Here is a 15,878-nt window from a genome sequence, read left to right as displayed (position 1 = left end):
TTAATCCATACAGTTTGGCACTGAAATCACCCCATTGCACACTGATTATAACACCAGCTTTGCAGCAGAACCTCCATTCATCACAGGTGCCATATTATTGCTTTTTTTTTTGTTTTAAATTTAGTCTTGCCTGGCTTGTCATTCAGTTATCATGGAGTATACAAAATGGAATTGCACAAGTTTGAAAATTTATCAACAAGGGGCAAGTGAAGTTAAGTATAGGAATGATTTCTAAATGTGGCAGTCTTCTCATGGCCTGATATCTAATGATCTTTATGCACAATTGATTAGCTTCATGCATAGAGCTGTAGAGGCAGTTATTTTCTAAATACTTTGCTAATAAAAGTGAGTAGTGAATGGTTATTCTCTATGTCTGTCTTTTCATATATTGGAAATGCAAATGATCTCTTCCCCCCCAGTTCCTTGTCAGAATATTAGATAAGCATCTTCTGCTACCAAAGTTATTTATAAAATTATATCTGAAAACAACCTGTGATCCTGGGTAGCAGCTTCACATCATTTAGGAGGGAACCCTATGCTGGGAAAATTCTTTCCTTCTGTTTCTTATGTAGCCTGTTCTTCCTTTTCTTTTGTTCTTCTCATTCTTAGGATGACCTAACTGAAAGATTAACAAGGTCTTCATAGTGTGCAACTGGTACTGTTGCCTTTGTTAAGCATATTTTTAGGGCCATCATCTGTCTTGCCTTTTTTAGCTTCCAAGGTCATGCTCTAAAATTATCTTAAAATGGACAGACTTTTCAGTTGCATTGTAGAATGATAAAATAAACTGTACCTACCCAGAGGGGAAGAGAGACTGCCAAGTAATGGTCTCCATCTCATTTGATACATACAGATGCTTGTTACAAATCACTTGCTCACTGACTGACAAAATTAGTGTCTGGTTTCCCACTGAGCTACAATCTTGAAATTTGGCATGCTAATTCAGGGAGAGATGCTGAATAAAGAGAACAGTTCCATACTTAACCTCTTTATAAGAGAGAATCTCAGAGGTCATCAGCTGTTTTAATGGATTTCAATATGTCCTTTGGAATCTATTTGGTGTAAGGAAGTCATGAAGTGAAGGTTATTTTGAGGTCTCCAGTTGTTTTCATCCCTGCTTTAAGGATTTTTTTATATCTAGTAAAAATAGAATTATGTTGCTTCTCTAGACCTCCAAATGTCATTTAAACCAGTGCATGCATTGTATTTACATCACAACAACCTATTTCTTCTGCATCTGTTTAAAAGTTGCACAGTTTGCATCCTTTGTCATTACTAATTTTTTATAATCTGTTAAGCTTATCCTAGCAGCTAATGATCTGGTCAGATGGCAGGGTATAAAGTGGAATTTATATCATTTTTATAATCATCTACCCAATAAGCATATTTAAGGAAAAATGTTATGCCTGAAATCTGGTAAATAGAACCAATGACCTGAGATGGCTTTCAGCTGAAGTCTTCTGTCCTGCATTGAAATAAATGTGTATGCTTCATGAAATAAATGTGTATGTTTGGTATGATTCTCATCTAAATAGTCTTTTGGATACTGTTGAATTGTCATTTTTACCACGTTTGAACAACTTTTTGGAGACAAGGGGGAGAGGGAGAGATCAAATTTAGTGCACTTGTCTATTCTGTGGCTTATCATGAAGGAGTATACCAAATAACAAAATTCCAGTTCAGTTCAGTGGTTAAACGACATTTATTAATGTCCAGTAACAAGCACTGTATGAAGCACTTATTGTATAAGGGTAAGCATATTATTAAGACATGTTCACTTGAATCTAATTTGTTTCCTGCACGTTGCACATAGGCCATTTTCACAATTTGGCCTGTTTCTGTTATTTCTATGCTGATTTAGTCTTCTGTGGGCACGTCTACATGTTCATTAATCCACCATAATTATGAGACATTAAGTTTAGTACCTGTAATAACAAGTGCTAACTTAACGCACCCTAATTGGCGCTACTGTGCAGTAGCGCTGGCACATGCTATTTTGTGACGCTAATGTGTAGTAGACTAAGTCTGCTGCACATTAACACAGTTTTTGCCTGCTGCATTAATGTGCAGTAGAATTACTTTTCTGTGCATTTAGTTTCTCATGTAGACGCACCCTGTAACTAGCTGATTTCAAGATATTAAATGTGAGTATGGGTGGCAGATTGTTTATGATTACAACAGAACACTAAGAATCGTGAGATATGGGCTCTAGTCATCAGCCATGTTAGAGATTTTTTGTGTTGTCTTGGACTGGAACTCAGATTTCCCATTTTCTTATGGGCATTGTAAGTCTTATCTCTTTGTGTATAGTTTACTTTAAGGTATTCCTGGAGAAGGCATTATAGTATTGCAAACTACTATTATTTTATCAGTGTGTATGTGTGTGTGAGATGCATTTAAACTTACATTTTATTTTGCCAACAATTGAATGGTGTGCCAGTTTCCTCCTGCCCAATTGTCACCTATGCTGTATGAGGAAATGGCCTTTGTCAAATAGAATTCACATTAGGGTGGTTTTCATCATTGCTTTAGTTTGAATTCACTATTTCCTCCTCCCTGCCCCGTCCAGTGTTATGGCCCCTTTATGTTCCATAAAATGACACACGCACATTTCCTTTTTATAAACTGTCAGTTTTATAAATGGATGTCCCTACTGCTGTAGATAAACAATATGAAATACATTTTTCAAAATTCAACTTTTAGTCCATCTAAAAGTAAATCTCAGTGTTTCTCTGCTCTGTGTAAGCATCATTTCTTTTCTTTAAATTAAACGCTCTTGCCTTTGCTATAGCCCAAATAATGTTTCTGTGTTTACTTTCCAAGCACTTTGACTGTAGCAGTTTGAAAAAAAAAAGAGGGAGAGAAAGATAAATGAAAAGAAAGCAATCACTTTTCTAAAAAGTACACAAAACAAGTATATAACACTAAGCTTGCATAACAAATTCTAGCATAAATCTTTGCTTGAAACAGTCTCTTGGGTGAAGATCAGCATCTGAGAGTGAATGGCTTGCAAAAGTGTTTAAACTGGGAACATCGCTAAGCTTCTGCAACTTGATGACAAAAAAATCCTTACAAATAATTTGATCTGAGATGATAATACATTTCATTATAGCTATCTGTGCCTATGCCCCTCAATAACAGAAAAAAAAATTGAAAGCATACTTTTGTCAGATTTTGCATCAGACTTCTGAGAAGTTTGACAGTTAGCATGCGGAGACTAGAGTCGCCCAGGAGCAGACATGGAAATCTTATTTTTCAGGGTATAGAATAGTTGTGGTTTGGTTAGGATAGCTAATGCATCTAAAACATTACAATTATAGGTTAAAACTATTGGCTAGTTTATGCACTGACAACTAGTAATTAAAGTACTGCTTGTACACAGGTTGCACTAATGCATCTTCTCATCAACCACTCATAGAATATTCCTCTAGTGACCAGCTTGTTGTATGTACAAATCGTCTATAATTGAAAGTACAGTGAAATCACTGTACCATATTTCCCCCAACTTGGACAAAATTCAACAGGGAAGCCATAGTAAACTAAACCCAAGATGCTGGCATACACATTTAAATTTGAAATGCAGCAAAGTGCTGCTGCTAAGTGTTGCTGTAATATTGTGATCTGACAAGTCTAGCATTATACTGATCAATTCCCATTACAAATATTATAGAACTTTGCATGTCCGCAGTTCTCTAAAGCTGTGTGGGGAAATTTTTTTTAAATTAGTCCATTTAATTGTAACTGATGATCCGTGTCAGTAGCAGTCTCATGAGGGCTCACAGCTGCAGCTCTAGAAGAAATGAGAGTTCTCTTTATGACCCTGGTGGCTTCCGTGCTAAAATCTTTTACTTTATGATATTGCAGTTAAAGTGGCATGCACTGTTTTTGAACTCTGTAAGGTAGGATGCATCCTAGGGAGTGGGCATGCTAATACTTTTTTGCAGATTGTTTTGAATATTATTACACCAAGTATTAGAAAAATTCTTTGCTTGCGAATTTTGCCCATATTTGTAACAAGTTTAATTTTTCATGTGTTAAGTGATTCCCGATGTACAAATCTGTATCTTCTTATAATTTTGCTCTGTGGTCACTAATAATTTAGTGGTAGCAGTAACGGGAACATTACGGTAGACTGGACTCACGGGGGCCACCATTTCCTTAGCATTTCTTGCTCACAGCAAGGTTATATGGAACTAAAATGCCAGGTGCTCTCAGCCCCTAGTTTGGTCACTGTTGTTATCATTCGTGAAGCAGGTGGTAGCAACAGACAGTAGGAAAATGTTAGAAGCAATTTCTAGAACTGGTTTATGGTAGGAGTATTAGTATTTGATAGCTGTTTGCTCTTTGAAAATTTGTTTTCCACAGAAGATGACTGTAAATAAAATGAACACATCCATTTAATCACTTCTGCATAGATTTATACTCGTGAGACTCTCTGACATTAGTGTGGCTGTATGAAATACAAGATGGAATTTAGCTCTGTACCTTTGTGTAGGAAATCTGGTATGGCTTATATCTGATGTCATGTCACTTAACCTTCTTACTAAATGAACTGAGATATTACAACTAAAATGTAATTGTAAGCAAAAATACTTCTGTCTTGGATAACATCTAGCTAAGTTCAGAATCCAGAAGCAGGAATGCAGTCCTTAATAAATACGGGTTTGTGGTCGGTTTGTTTTCAGTGTTACTTAAGAGCTTTTGTTCATGGTTAATAGAGACTACTCAGGGAGGGTTTTTTTGTATAAAATAGATGAAATTTTGTTTAAAAGGCTGTGTTGAAAACAGTGTAAATATTGATTATTAAAAAACAGAATTATCTATCAATTATCGAAACACACAATGTATCTCATTGCATAAGAGGCATATACATCTACTAATTCAGAACAGCTGATGGTCTGTCAGATGGCAAGACCTAATCAACAACTCAGGGGCCAGTTGTGATTTTTCATTGTCAAGTTGTATTTCTTTATTTCCTTCTCCAGATTGTGATTTTTTTTTCCTTATACATTTCTGCCACCTCAAACAATTTAATTGTTGTTTTTGACTCATGGTCATTGCACTTTCTTTTGCCAAAAGAAGGGAAATTGCATGAGAAAAGCAACAGGAGCACTTTGTTTGTAACATGCCACTTGCTGCCCTTTATGGCTGTGCTGAAGAAACTTTTTAAGCCGAGTTGTATACAGTTCACTGGCTGCCTTTCAGGTTTAGAAGGTGGAGGAGATAGGGGAGAGAGTACTGTTAGGGCAGGAGTGGGCAAAATACAGCCCGCGGGCCAAAACCGTCCCACTGGGCACTTTCATCCAGCCTGCGGCACCTCCACCCCCTCACAACGAATTGCATCCTGCCCAGCCCTTCTACCCATGTTTACAGCCCCCAATGTACTCTATTAGGCCTCACTCCCACCTTTATGGGTGGAAGGGCTCTGCCCAGCCAGCAGCTTCTGGGCAGGGCTCCTGCTGCAGCTGGAACCTTGTAGGGAAGTGGTAGGGCTGGTGAGGGGACGTAGAGTTGCAGTTGGGTGGGAGCGTGGCGTAGAGCCTGCACCTAGAGGGACAGTGGCAGTGTGGATCTCAGCTGGGTAGGGTGTGGGTGTGAGGGTGGGTATAGGGACTCGCTCCAACTCCTATCATGGTGTTCAGCCCCCACTGCTGGCAGCAGCAGCAGGTGGGGAGGTCAGGGTGCCTGTGCCCAGTGCAGGTGCCCAGTTGGGCATGGCTCTGGCCAGCACTACTCGGGGGGAGGGAGTGGAGCCTGCCCTATCACTAGAGCTCCATGCTGCATGCTTGCAGCTCCACAGGGGCGATGCCTAGGGGGTGCACGTGCATCCCCTACTATATGCAATCCCTTCTATATACAGTACACAATCACAAGTTATGACAAATATTTTTTGTGATAAAATTAAAATATAGTAGGTGTTTGACTTCTAGTGTAAAATTTTATTTTATTTTTTTTCTGATTCTAAGATGGCAACTCCCCCTCCCAAAAGGAGTATTGGGGAGGGAGTATTAGAAGGGAGGACTTCTGGTGGCAAAGGCCAGGACTTAGAGGGCAGGACTTCTGGTGACCTAGTGGGCAGGGTAACTGTCAAGAGGTGGGGCTACCTGTGCAGCCCCCGACAGCTTGGCAAAACTTGTTAAGCGGCCCCCTCACCCAAAATAATTGCCTACCCCTGTGTTAGAGCCTATTACCTTGTGCCAGGTTGCTATTCAGCTGATACTGAAATACCCATATCTCTTTTGATTGCTCATAAATTAGAAGCTTTTAACTTATTTGTAGTACAGGCAGAACTGGTTAGTAGGAAATGTTATTAGAATGGCGGTTCAGAGAGACATTTTATAATAAGGATGATTGTACTGTTTGAATTATGAGCTCTAATTCCCTGATACTGAAGCTCTGTTTGCAGTTGCTGAGAGTATCTCTAGTAAAGAACTTGTCAGTGATTAAGGCTTTAAAATGCTAATTTAGTTATGGAAAAAGATGAGTTTTCCTGGAAATCCATGTGTCTTCACACAGGCATTGAAGGTTTCATTTTGTAGCATGTCATAGTAAGCACTTTACATTTTCTTGTGTGTGTCTTGCAAGATGGACCATTAAGCCTGCCCTGCTGCTGAAGCTAGGCCCAGGTAATATTAAATAATGGAGTAAAAAAAGTCACGCTAACACACTATGTTTGTGACCAAGGAATGAGCTCTAATGTTTTGAAGAAGACAGGTGTGCTATAAGAGTTGTGAAAAAGTCATGCTTTTTCCATAGAAATTCAGAATTTTCCAGAGATTTTCCATTGTTCAGGTTTGCATCAGTGAAGGGTCACTAAGAATGCAACATTAAAACCCAAATACTAGTCCCCATCCCTCGGAAGAACTACTACAGGTTTCCCTCGATTTATGCGGGTTCTTTATATGCGAATTCGCTCCTATGTGATGAGCATATTTAGATCCATAATTCGTTATATGCGAGATAAATTTGCTCTTATGTGATCAGCATAGATGCTCCCCCCACCCAAGCAGGTGAGTCTTGGGGGGAGAGGGGAAAGGGCCGTGGCCCCACTAACCCCAGCCCCGGCTGCAGCGGCCCCAGGAGTGGCCAGCACCAGCTGCCTGCACCAGGACATGGCGCAGCCCAGGAGCATAGGTGAGTGGGGACAGGTGGAGCACAGTGCAGCTGAGCGGCTGCAGGTAGCTGGCGCCAGCTGCTCCCAGGGCCACTGGAGCCGGGGCTGGGGTGAGTGCCACTGTTTCCTCTGCTTTGCTGCCTTGTGCAGCCCTGGGAGCGGCACCTCTCCTTCCGTCCCTTCCCTAGTCCTAGCCTCACTCCTTCCCTCTCTCTCTTCCTCCCTCCCTCCCTCCCTCCCTCCCTCACTGCCATGGGAACCTATCCCTATTTGTTACATTGTAAGGTGGGTTTGCTTTCTGCTAATTGGATTAATGCACCGTTCTCTGGGAACGCACGTACAGCATAAATAGAGGGAAACCTGTATCAGAAAAAGTCTCTTTCCCATCTGGTCCAAATTAGAATGAAAACTATTCTGTCCTTGCAAGATCCATGTAGTATTTTTATATTTGCTTTTTAAAATTTCTGCAAAAATTTGACATATTTCAATTACTGGAGTTACTACTGTTGTAGCTTCATTGATTTTACCAGACTAATGACACTTCTGATCTGCCTCCGTGTCTTACTGGCTTTGAATAATCTGAAATGTTAAGGTTTGGTTGTAAAGACTTTTAAAAGGAGAAGCAATGATATGATATAGGGCAGTGTGCATCAAGAAGAAGTAGTGATGTTTTGTGGGGGGTGGGGTGGGAAGTCAAATGAACCATAACTAATTGATTATAATAAAATACAACTCCCAAGACCCATTTTTGACTATCTTAATGAAAATAAATGTATACTTCTTGTTAGTACAGTTTTTCTCAGGTAAATGCTTTACAAGTGATCCCATGTTTGTTATTTTTTTAGCCAAACATTGATAAGGATACACGCTTCAAACTAAGATGGGCAATCTAAAGAATAACATTTAAAAATGCTATTTCTTTAATTACTTTTTAAGGTTAACATACAATACACAGGCACATGTCAAAAGAATTCAGGGTATATTGACAAGCACCTGTATTTAGTTCAAATCCTTCATTAAGATTGCTTAAATATTTATGCTGTGTCAGGATAAAATCTTCTTAGTATCATTTCTAACGTATCATTACACTGAATCTCATATTATGTGAGCTGTAGAGCAACCTCAAGATAATTACGTGTTAAGATGAGTACTGACCATGCTGTTGTATTTTTTTGGGTTCAATCTCTTATATTTAATTTACTTTGTTGAAAAAAAAATTGTTTGAGATCCCCAAAACCCTCTTGAAGCCTGTTCCTATGGAGCCAGTCCAGTAGAGGTTTAAGTTTGGAAGAATTTATGAAACAAGGTGGTTCAGGAGACAGAGAGCATCAAAAGGCTTTACTTGGCTCTTACTGGCTCAAATAGGGACTTGAGTCTTTTGCAAGTAAATGGCAAGAAATAGACTCAAGGCAATAGAATTGTACATGCTACTCTTTGGCATATCTGGCCAAACTTGCTTTCACCTTTTTTGGTTTTCCTTTTGTATTATCTTAAACCAGCTGCATTGTTAATGTGCAAGGACTGGTTATTTTTTATAAGACACTTTTTTGTTTCTTTTGAAATAGAAAGATGAAAACTACAGAAGCCTACCACGGGATACTAGTAGCTGGTCTAACCAGTTTCAGAGAGACAATGCTCGCTCATCGTTAAGTGCCAGTCATCCCATGGTGGACAAGTGGCTGGAGAGGCAAGAACAGGTAATATATATGCATATATATATATTACTTTATCAGTCTAACCTTCATGCTGGTCCACAGATAGTACAAAAAAATATATCCCTGAATTATTTTGGCTCTGGAAATATAGCTACGAGCATTAGATGTCTAGTGAATAAATTTTTATAGTGGGATTCCTCTGCTTTCAAAAACTACATTAGCACTGAAAGTAGAAAGCAGCAAATATCATCTCATTTTGAGTCATGTGCCTATTTATACAGTCTGTAGAGTGTGTTTTGATGAGCGCTGATTTTCTTTTTTCTTTCTACTTTTCTTCACAGTTGAGATCCACAGGCTTATTTTACTTAGAAACTGTTATCTTGAAATATACTTTAATGACAAAAAATTATGTTACTCCTGTCCCCCTCCCCTAGAATACTTACGGGTTAGTTTTGCCTGTCCTTTTAAAATGATTTTTATTTTCAAATCAGTAATGTGTCTTTTATTTATAGTTTTAAAGTTATAACTATTGTCTTTGTAAGCTCTATATTGAAATGACTAGTTTTAATCTTGTTTCTTTTAAGATAATAAATAATTATGTGATGTTTTCCCTTCTATTTTAAGAAGCTTGTATTTATGGAAAGTTAAAGTTTTAATATGAAGCTCAAGATAACTAGATGTCAACATTTACTTGATGAGTTCCATGCTCAATAAAATCCAAATGGCACACTTAATTGTTACTGGGAACCATTTACTGATAGAATTATATCAGTATTCTGGTATTACAATAATGAGTCAGTTTGCAATACAAAATAGTTTGGGCCAGACTTTCAGAAGTATAATTGTATTGTTTCCTTTCTCTGAATATTCAGTTTGGTCATGGATGCTAATGGTCATTTAAACATTTAACTTATCATTTTCATATACAACTACAACACTTGAAATGTAATTATAATAATTTTTAGACTAATTAGAACACAAATTCATGGACATATTTACAAATTCCAAGGCACGTGCGTTGCTCTGAAAATCTAAATCTTTAAAGGAATTAAGTGTTAAGGTACACGCTTTGAGTATTTCATTATCTTATTTGCTCTATGTACTATGATCTTTGACAAATGATAAACAGAATTAATTTGAGTATTCTGTAGCCAGCATTCCCACTAAGCTGTGTGGCACGTGCAGGCGTGCTCATGCTGTGTTGCCAGGCGTGCCTGCGTGACTGTGCACACCACACAGCTTAGTGGGAATGCTGTCTGTAGCTATTATCATTGTACAATGTATTTTGCTTCTCTATGTATTTCTGTGCCTATATGTCTCTGAGTGTGCTGTATATTTAAAACTTGGCATTCACACTGTGCATGGAGAGAGAATTTTTTAATGGTTTTGCTCTGGAGTTTCTCCCACATGCAGTCTCCTGAACAGTTCCCTTTCCCCCAACCATTCTCTACTACTTGGTCTCCCCTGGCCTGCTGCAGGCTGCAGCTCTTATTAGGGCCACAGCAGCCATTGGCTCTGGGGTGGTACTCAAATCCAAATTAATGTTTTTGAAAACATTTGTTTTTTTCTTTCCATGTTGAATGGGGGGGGGAGGGGACCTGTTTCTTGTATTCTTTGAGTATAGACAGCAGTATACAAAAAGCCCATAGTCTTACATTGTTACTAAGTTATAGCCCATCCAGTATTCTGGAATGTTTCTATATAATACAACATGAAGACGTTCATAAAATAAGTATGGAGTGTTTCATATTTAGGTTATGAAAGTAGTTTATGAAAATATTATTTATATAAACAGTGATAAGACTTCCAGAAAAATGTAGCATTTGATCCAAACCAAAGCTCTGCATCCGATTTCTTTGGGGGAAAAGGGTTTTACAAACATTTTTTTTTGTTCATGTCTTGCAATTGGCCCCTTATCAGATTGATGAATCAGATTGATAGCTGGAATCCAAGCACTCCCAAGGGTGCCATGTGAATCCTTTTAAGGGTGCTGTGGCATATCATGCAATTTTGCACTGTTAGCTGTGAAAACATATTGGACCTGTTGTGGTCTTCCTGAGTTCTTTGCAACAGAAGAATTGCTCTATTTTTCCACAGTAAAAAAAAAATGAAAAAAAAAAAAAAACCGAAAAGAAAAGTGAAAACTAAATGCTGGCATTTTTCCAAAGGGTGCCTTGAGTCTATGAAAGGGTGCCTCAAATCCAAAAATGTTGAGAACCACTGTTCTAAGCAATCTCTTATTACAGAGTTTTCATGTTTGATTTTTTGAAGCACACTTCCCTGAGGCATTCTCATTGTAGTAGTTAAATGAACTGTTTTCTCAGCAAAAAGAATTGAATTAGGACTCTTAATAACAACCTTTTGCAGCTACTTCCACATTTTAGTATGACGTGAACATCTATTTTCAAATAAATACTTTATTTTGTGATGTTTTTGTACATAAGGTAGTAACCAGATCACTTTCTTTTACCATTGTGGTAAATAACTGAGATCTGGATAGTACTAGCAAAGCCTGTTTAAATTACCTTTAACTGATTAATTTCTGTACCTGTATATTTCTTATGTCTTCTGAGCAAGTTTTTTTTTTTTTTTAGAAGAGAGACCATTCATTAAATTTGATGTTAATGAGTCTGCATGTACCTGGAAGAGCAGGATCCTTTTGTGATTTCATATCACCAGGATAATTAATTAGACTGAAAACCGTTTAACAGGGCATGAACAGTAGCTGGAAAGCCATAATCAGAATGGAATGAAGTACCACACAGTGGAGTGAGGGGAAGGGCCTTATATATTACTGAGGAGTTACAGGTGAAAATCCTGTTTAGTTCTTTCCTTTAGATTTGAACTTAAACTAGCATCTTTTAAAATGTTTCATTGGATAATGCTAATGTTTTTGTATGTTGCAAATTACATTTGGAATGTGTGGTAATAAGCAAACAAGAAATTACCACACACAAGGATGTTTTAGAGGAATAATAAAATAAACAGTCCCTTCTCTTTATGAAGTGCTGTTTTTAAGATCTTGCAGATAGGTGATGGCTTTACCTAATGGTCTTTTCTGTTCTCTCTATTGTTATAACTATGTTATACAATAAAAGACAAGTTTCCTGGGATATATACATGTGTTGAATCCACTAGTTCAGATCATAAAGTATGTCTGTGCTTAAATTCGGGACACTAAGATAGAGTATCCCCGAGTATTCGAACGTGTTCTTTGCTGGACTTCCACCTTTCCTCCTTCTTTATTTTGGGAGACACTAAGGACAGTAGAATTTCTTCCAGTAGATATAAACAACAGTCTCCTCAGCTGCATGCCCCCTCCCTCACCACATGAGCCACCCCAGCCCAGGGCAAGTCATGGCTCAACTCTGGCTTTGGCCCAGATTTATTTCGCATATAGTGTTAAGCACAAACTACAAATTCAGCCCACCCGAAAGTAGTTCTCAGGATCCCATTCAAAGACTGGGCAAAGCTGTTGAAAGGCCTTGTTGCAAATTTCACTTTGGGCTGCTCAAATGTTGGTTGAGTTTGGAGCAGTCACACTTTAAGGCTAGCTTGAGTTTGGAGCAGTTGGACCTTTGCTAGGTGTGTCTACATGTGCATTTGATGCAGGAGCTGTTTACCCACGAGCAGAGGGCTTGGAGCTCCTTGCTCTTGGGGCAGAGGGACATAGTCCCCCCGTCTTCTCCTCCCCCCCCCCGCCCAGGCTTCAGGCCAGTCTGGCAGCAGGCAGCTCCCAGGGCCAGGGAGCAGTCTCTCACCCCCTGGTGGCCAGCTGACCAGGAGCAGATTTGCTCCTGGTCAGGTGTCTACATGAGTGCTACTGCACAGTAAGTAACTGCAAGTAAATTTGCTACTTGCATGTACAGGTAGCAAATATATTCATGATTAGTGAGGTTTACCATGTAGTAAACATGTGCATATGTAGATGCACATGTTTACTATGTAGTAAATTATGCTACTGTTCAGTAAAGTGTCTTGTGTAGATGCACCCACTGACTGTCCCCCACCTGCACAGCTGTGATTAGGCACTAGAGGGCTGGTGAGCAGGGGCCTGACTAAGAGTTACAGCTGTCAGTTGCCACTACAGGGCTGGTGAGCCAGGATAGGCTTCTATCCCTGATGGGGGTGTATGAGAGATGGGTTGTGGAAGTCAGAAACATGAAGGTGGGAGGCAGAGAATTAATGGGGTGGTGGTAGACAATGAAATCAGAAGCGGAAAGGAAATGGGGGTTGTGGAGGGTGGTGAAATGAAGTCAGCCAGCTGCTGAAGAATAAAATAAAAGTAAAAAGACCCACAGAATTTAAAAAGTAAATTAAAGGTCCCATATTTTAATAAATTGGGATCTGAGATTGAGGTGTGGGGAATGCTGCCTTATGCTTCTTGGGGTGGCTGGGAGGTGGGAGCAATAAGGGAAGGAGGAGTTGACTTTTGAGGGAGCTACTGCCTCTGTCCTGGGAAGGAAGCCCCAGCTCATGGGGATCTGATTTGGCCCTCTACCTTGTTCTCCCTGCCAGTTGTCCCCATGTGCCCCTAGACTCCACTCCTGGACCCATCTGTGCCCTGCAACTTGGCTAGCTGGCATGTTCTGTATAGCAGTGGTTCTCAACCTTTGGTACTGTTCATACCACCTGCTGATTGATGCAGTGAAAGCAAAGCTGGAAGTCCCACCGTGGCACTTCCAGTTTTGAGCCACGAGCTGAGTCCCACTTTTTCCTTGTGGACCATGGCCTGGGGCAAAGCAGCCTGCAGGGGTCTCCCCTCCCTGTCCCCTGGCACACTGACTCCAGGGGGTGAAAGCCCGAGTGCACCGGACGCAGTGGGAGGGGCAATGGCCAGAACTTCTGGCCCAAACAGGCAAAGACGCCTCCAACCCACTGGGTGGGGGGGGGGTGGGCCAAACTCAAAACGTGGCACCTACATACCCCCTGCCCATACCTCTTGTACCCCCAGGGGTACACATACCACAGGTTGAGAAACACTGTTCTACAGGTTGTTTGCATAAGGTTGCAACCCTGGAGGTTGGAAGGTCATACCTTTTGGGGCAGGAGAGGGAGTTGGCTTGGTGCCAGAACCACCCCCTAGGCAGTAGAGTTCATGGTGTGGAAAGTTCGTGCACACAGAGCTGGAGGCAGGGAGGGGGAAGAGACACTGCACGCTGGTATGCTTGAGGACTGCAACTTGGGTGGCTCATCTGTGGGGAGTGGCCACACATTAATGGAGCATGAGCTGGGTAACATGGTTCAGAGTGGTATAACTTTAAGCTACCTAAAATGTGCTTAAATTTAGCTTCAGGTGTTAATGTATGGACAATTCAGGGGTTAAGATCTTCAGGAGCTGCCTAAAATTGACTTGAAACAAGGCCCTAACAGTGCAAAGAATGGGAAGGTTGGCTTATAATGGAAAAGTTGAAGTTAGAATTTGATGGAAAGTTTAAATACACAGGATGCATCTACATGTGTGCTTTACTGCAGACTAATTCACTCTGCAGTAAAGCATTACCATCTACATGTGTCCTGGGATTAGGACGCAATAAATAAATTAATTAACTACTATAAGATGGTACTGTTGGGAACAGTACCGTCTTACAGTTGAGTACTTGCAATGCACTGAAACACACATGTAGATGGTGACAGGGGCCAAGAGTGCTAAAGTGTGGAAGCTGCGTGCTGCCTAATCCTGCACTTCAACATCCTTGTACTTTAGCCAGCCCCTATGCTGCCTGCCACTGCCACCTGGGGCTGGGGCTGACCCGCAGAACCCCCTGTCAGCCGGGGGCTGCTCCACCCCAGTTGAAAGTGCTGTTGTCCTGGGCCCATGTGTAGATGCTGAGCTCAGGAGCAGTTGACTTTGGTGTGAGATGGCCATTTCAGTTCTACTGGCAAATATTGCAGTTGGCAAAAATCAAGAGCGTGACAAAACCCTAGCATGTTGGGTTGCATCTAGAGATGCAACCTAGGTTTGTGTAAACCTATTGATCACGCTGTCTACTGAATGGGTGTGCCCAGATTACTATTTCTGGGATTTACCCAGAAAATCATTATTTTACCACAGGCCCTTCAGTAAAGTTAAAAGAAAAACAAGAGTGAAGAACAAATGGTATTTACAATAATAATAGTTTATTACAAGGAAAAATAAATGGTATAAAAATAGTGATCAAATGCATTGACAACAGAGTATGGTAAAGCAAAAAGGTCTTTCCCTGACATTCAGTGTTACCACCTAGTTCTCTTGAACAATTCCTGGGAAAAGTCCCTGGGGTCCACCTCCCTTTATGCACAGCTTAACAAGAAACCTCTATTCCCTTCCTCTTCGCAGGAAGCTCTCTTTTTCTACCTGCTACTGGTCATTGCCTTCAGCATGTTCCCTCCCACTGGATCCATGACAGTACATCAGAAACCTCCTCTTGAAAAAGCATGTTCTTTTCCTTGTTGGAGGGGCGCAGCTTTTTCAAATGAATACGAGCACCCAGCTGTTATGTGGTTTGGGAATGGGTGGGAGCAGGGCCAGGAAGGAGTGAGCTATACTTTTGTTTAACTGCAAAAGCTGCTCATCATAAAAACCATATACAAATCCAAAGGGGAACATTCAATTACAGTAAACCTAAACAGGAATTTCTCTATCTCTATCGATATTCATTAATGAATAAAGACAAGGTACTTATTAGTGCTCAAAACACACAGCAATATGTTCAGCGTGGCTTAACATAAAATCACCTCCCCCCTGCAAATCCAGCAATCTTTTTAACTCTTAGTTTTAGGACAGTACCAAATTTAACAGATGAAATGAGAAGTAATGGCCATTGCACATGACATTTCTGAATAGCAGAATCCTTGGAGGTCTGTAGTATTCTTTACGTTCAGAAAACAAAAACTGACTTCCTTATTTTAGAGAATGGGAATAGAGAATTTGGGTAATTACTTTCTACTCTTCTCAGGTGTTAGAAACTTACTCTACTGTAGATCAAGGTGGACAGAGCTCCTTTTGTTTTAGACATGTCTTTAGCCTCCTTCCTCCTCCAACTGTTAGCTTCTTGCTTGTGGCAACTGTCAGCAGTGAAATAAAGTTAATCTCTCTGATCTCTCTGGTTTCCTTCTAAGCAATCCTA

At 40.2% G+C, this 15,878-nt stretch overlaps 1 protein-coding gene across 14 annotated transcripts in view; it reads left to right on the top strand.

Moving 5' to 3' along the window:
* The window catches only part of PARD3 (par-3 family cell polarity regulator), a 723,581-nt gene that overhangs the window by 310,905 nt on the left and 396,798 nt on the right, over positions 1-15,878 (top strand). For 11 of the 14 annotated variants that reach the window (XM_059729155.1, XM_059729148.1, XM_059729144.1 and 8 more), the window contains one exon: positions 8,680-8,811. The exons of the other annotated variants lie outside the window; for them this stretch is intronic. In XM_059729155.1, coding sequence (XP_059585138.1) covers positions 8,680-8,811 — 132 coding nt within the window. The remainder of the gene's footprint in view (positions 1-8,679; positions 8,812-15,878) is intronic. 14 annotated transcript variants of the gene reach the window in all.

The sequence above is a fragment of the Alligator mississippiensis genome, chromosome 5 (assembly GCF_030867095.1).
Source record: "Alligator mississippiensis isolate rAllMis1 chromosome 5, rAllMis1, whole genome shotgun sequence".
Classification (NCBI taxonomy): domain Eukaryota; kingdom Metazoa; phylum Chordata; order Crocodylia; family Alligatoridae; genus Alligator; species Alligator mississippiensis.
The sequence above is the reverse complement of the archived record's forward strand: the minus strand, read 5'-3'. Positions and strand labels throughout refer to the sequence as shown.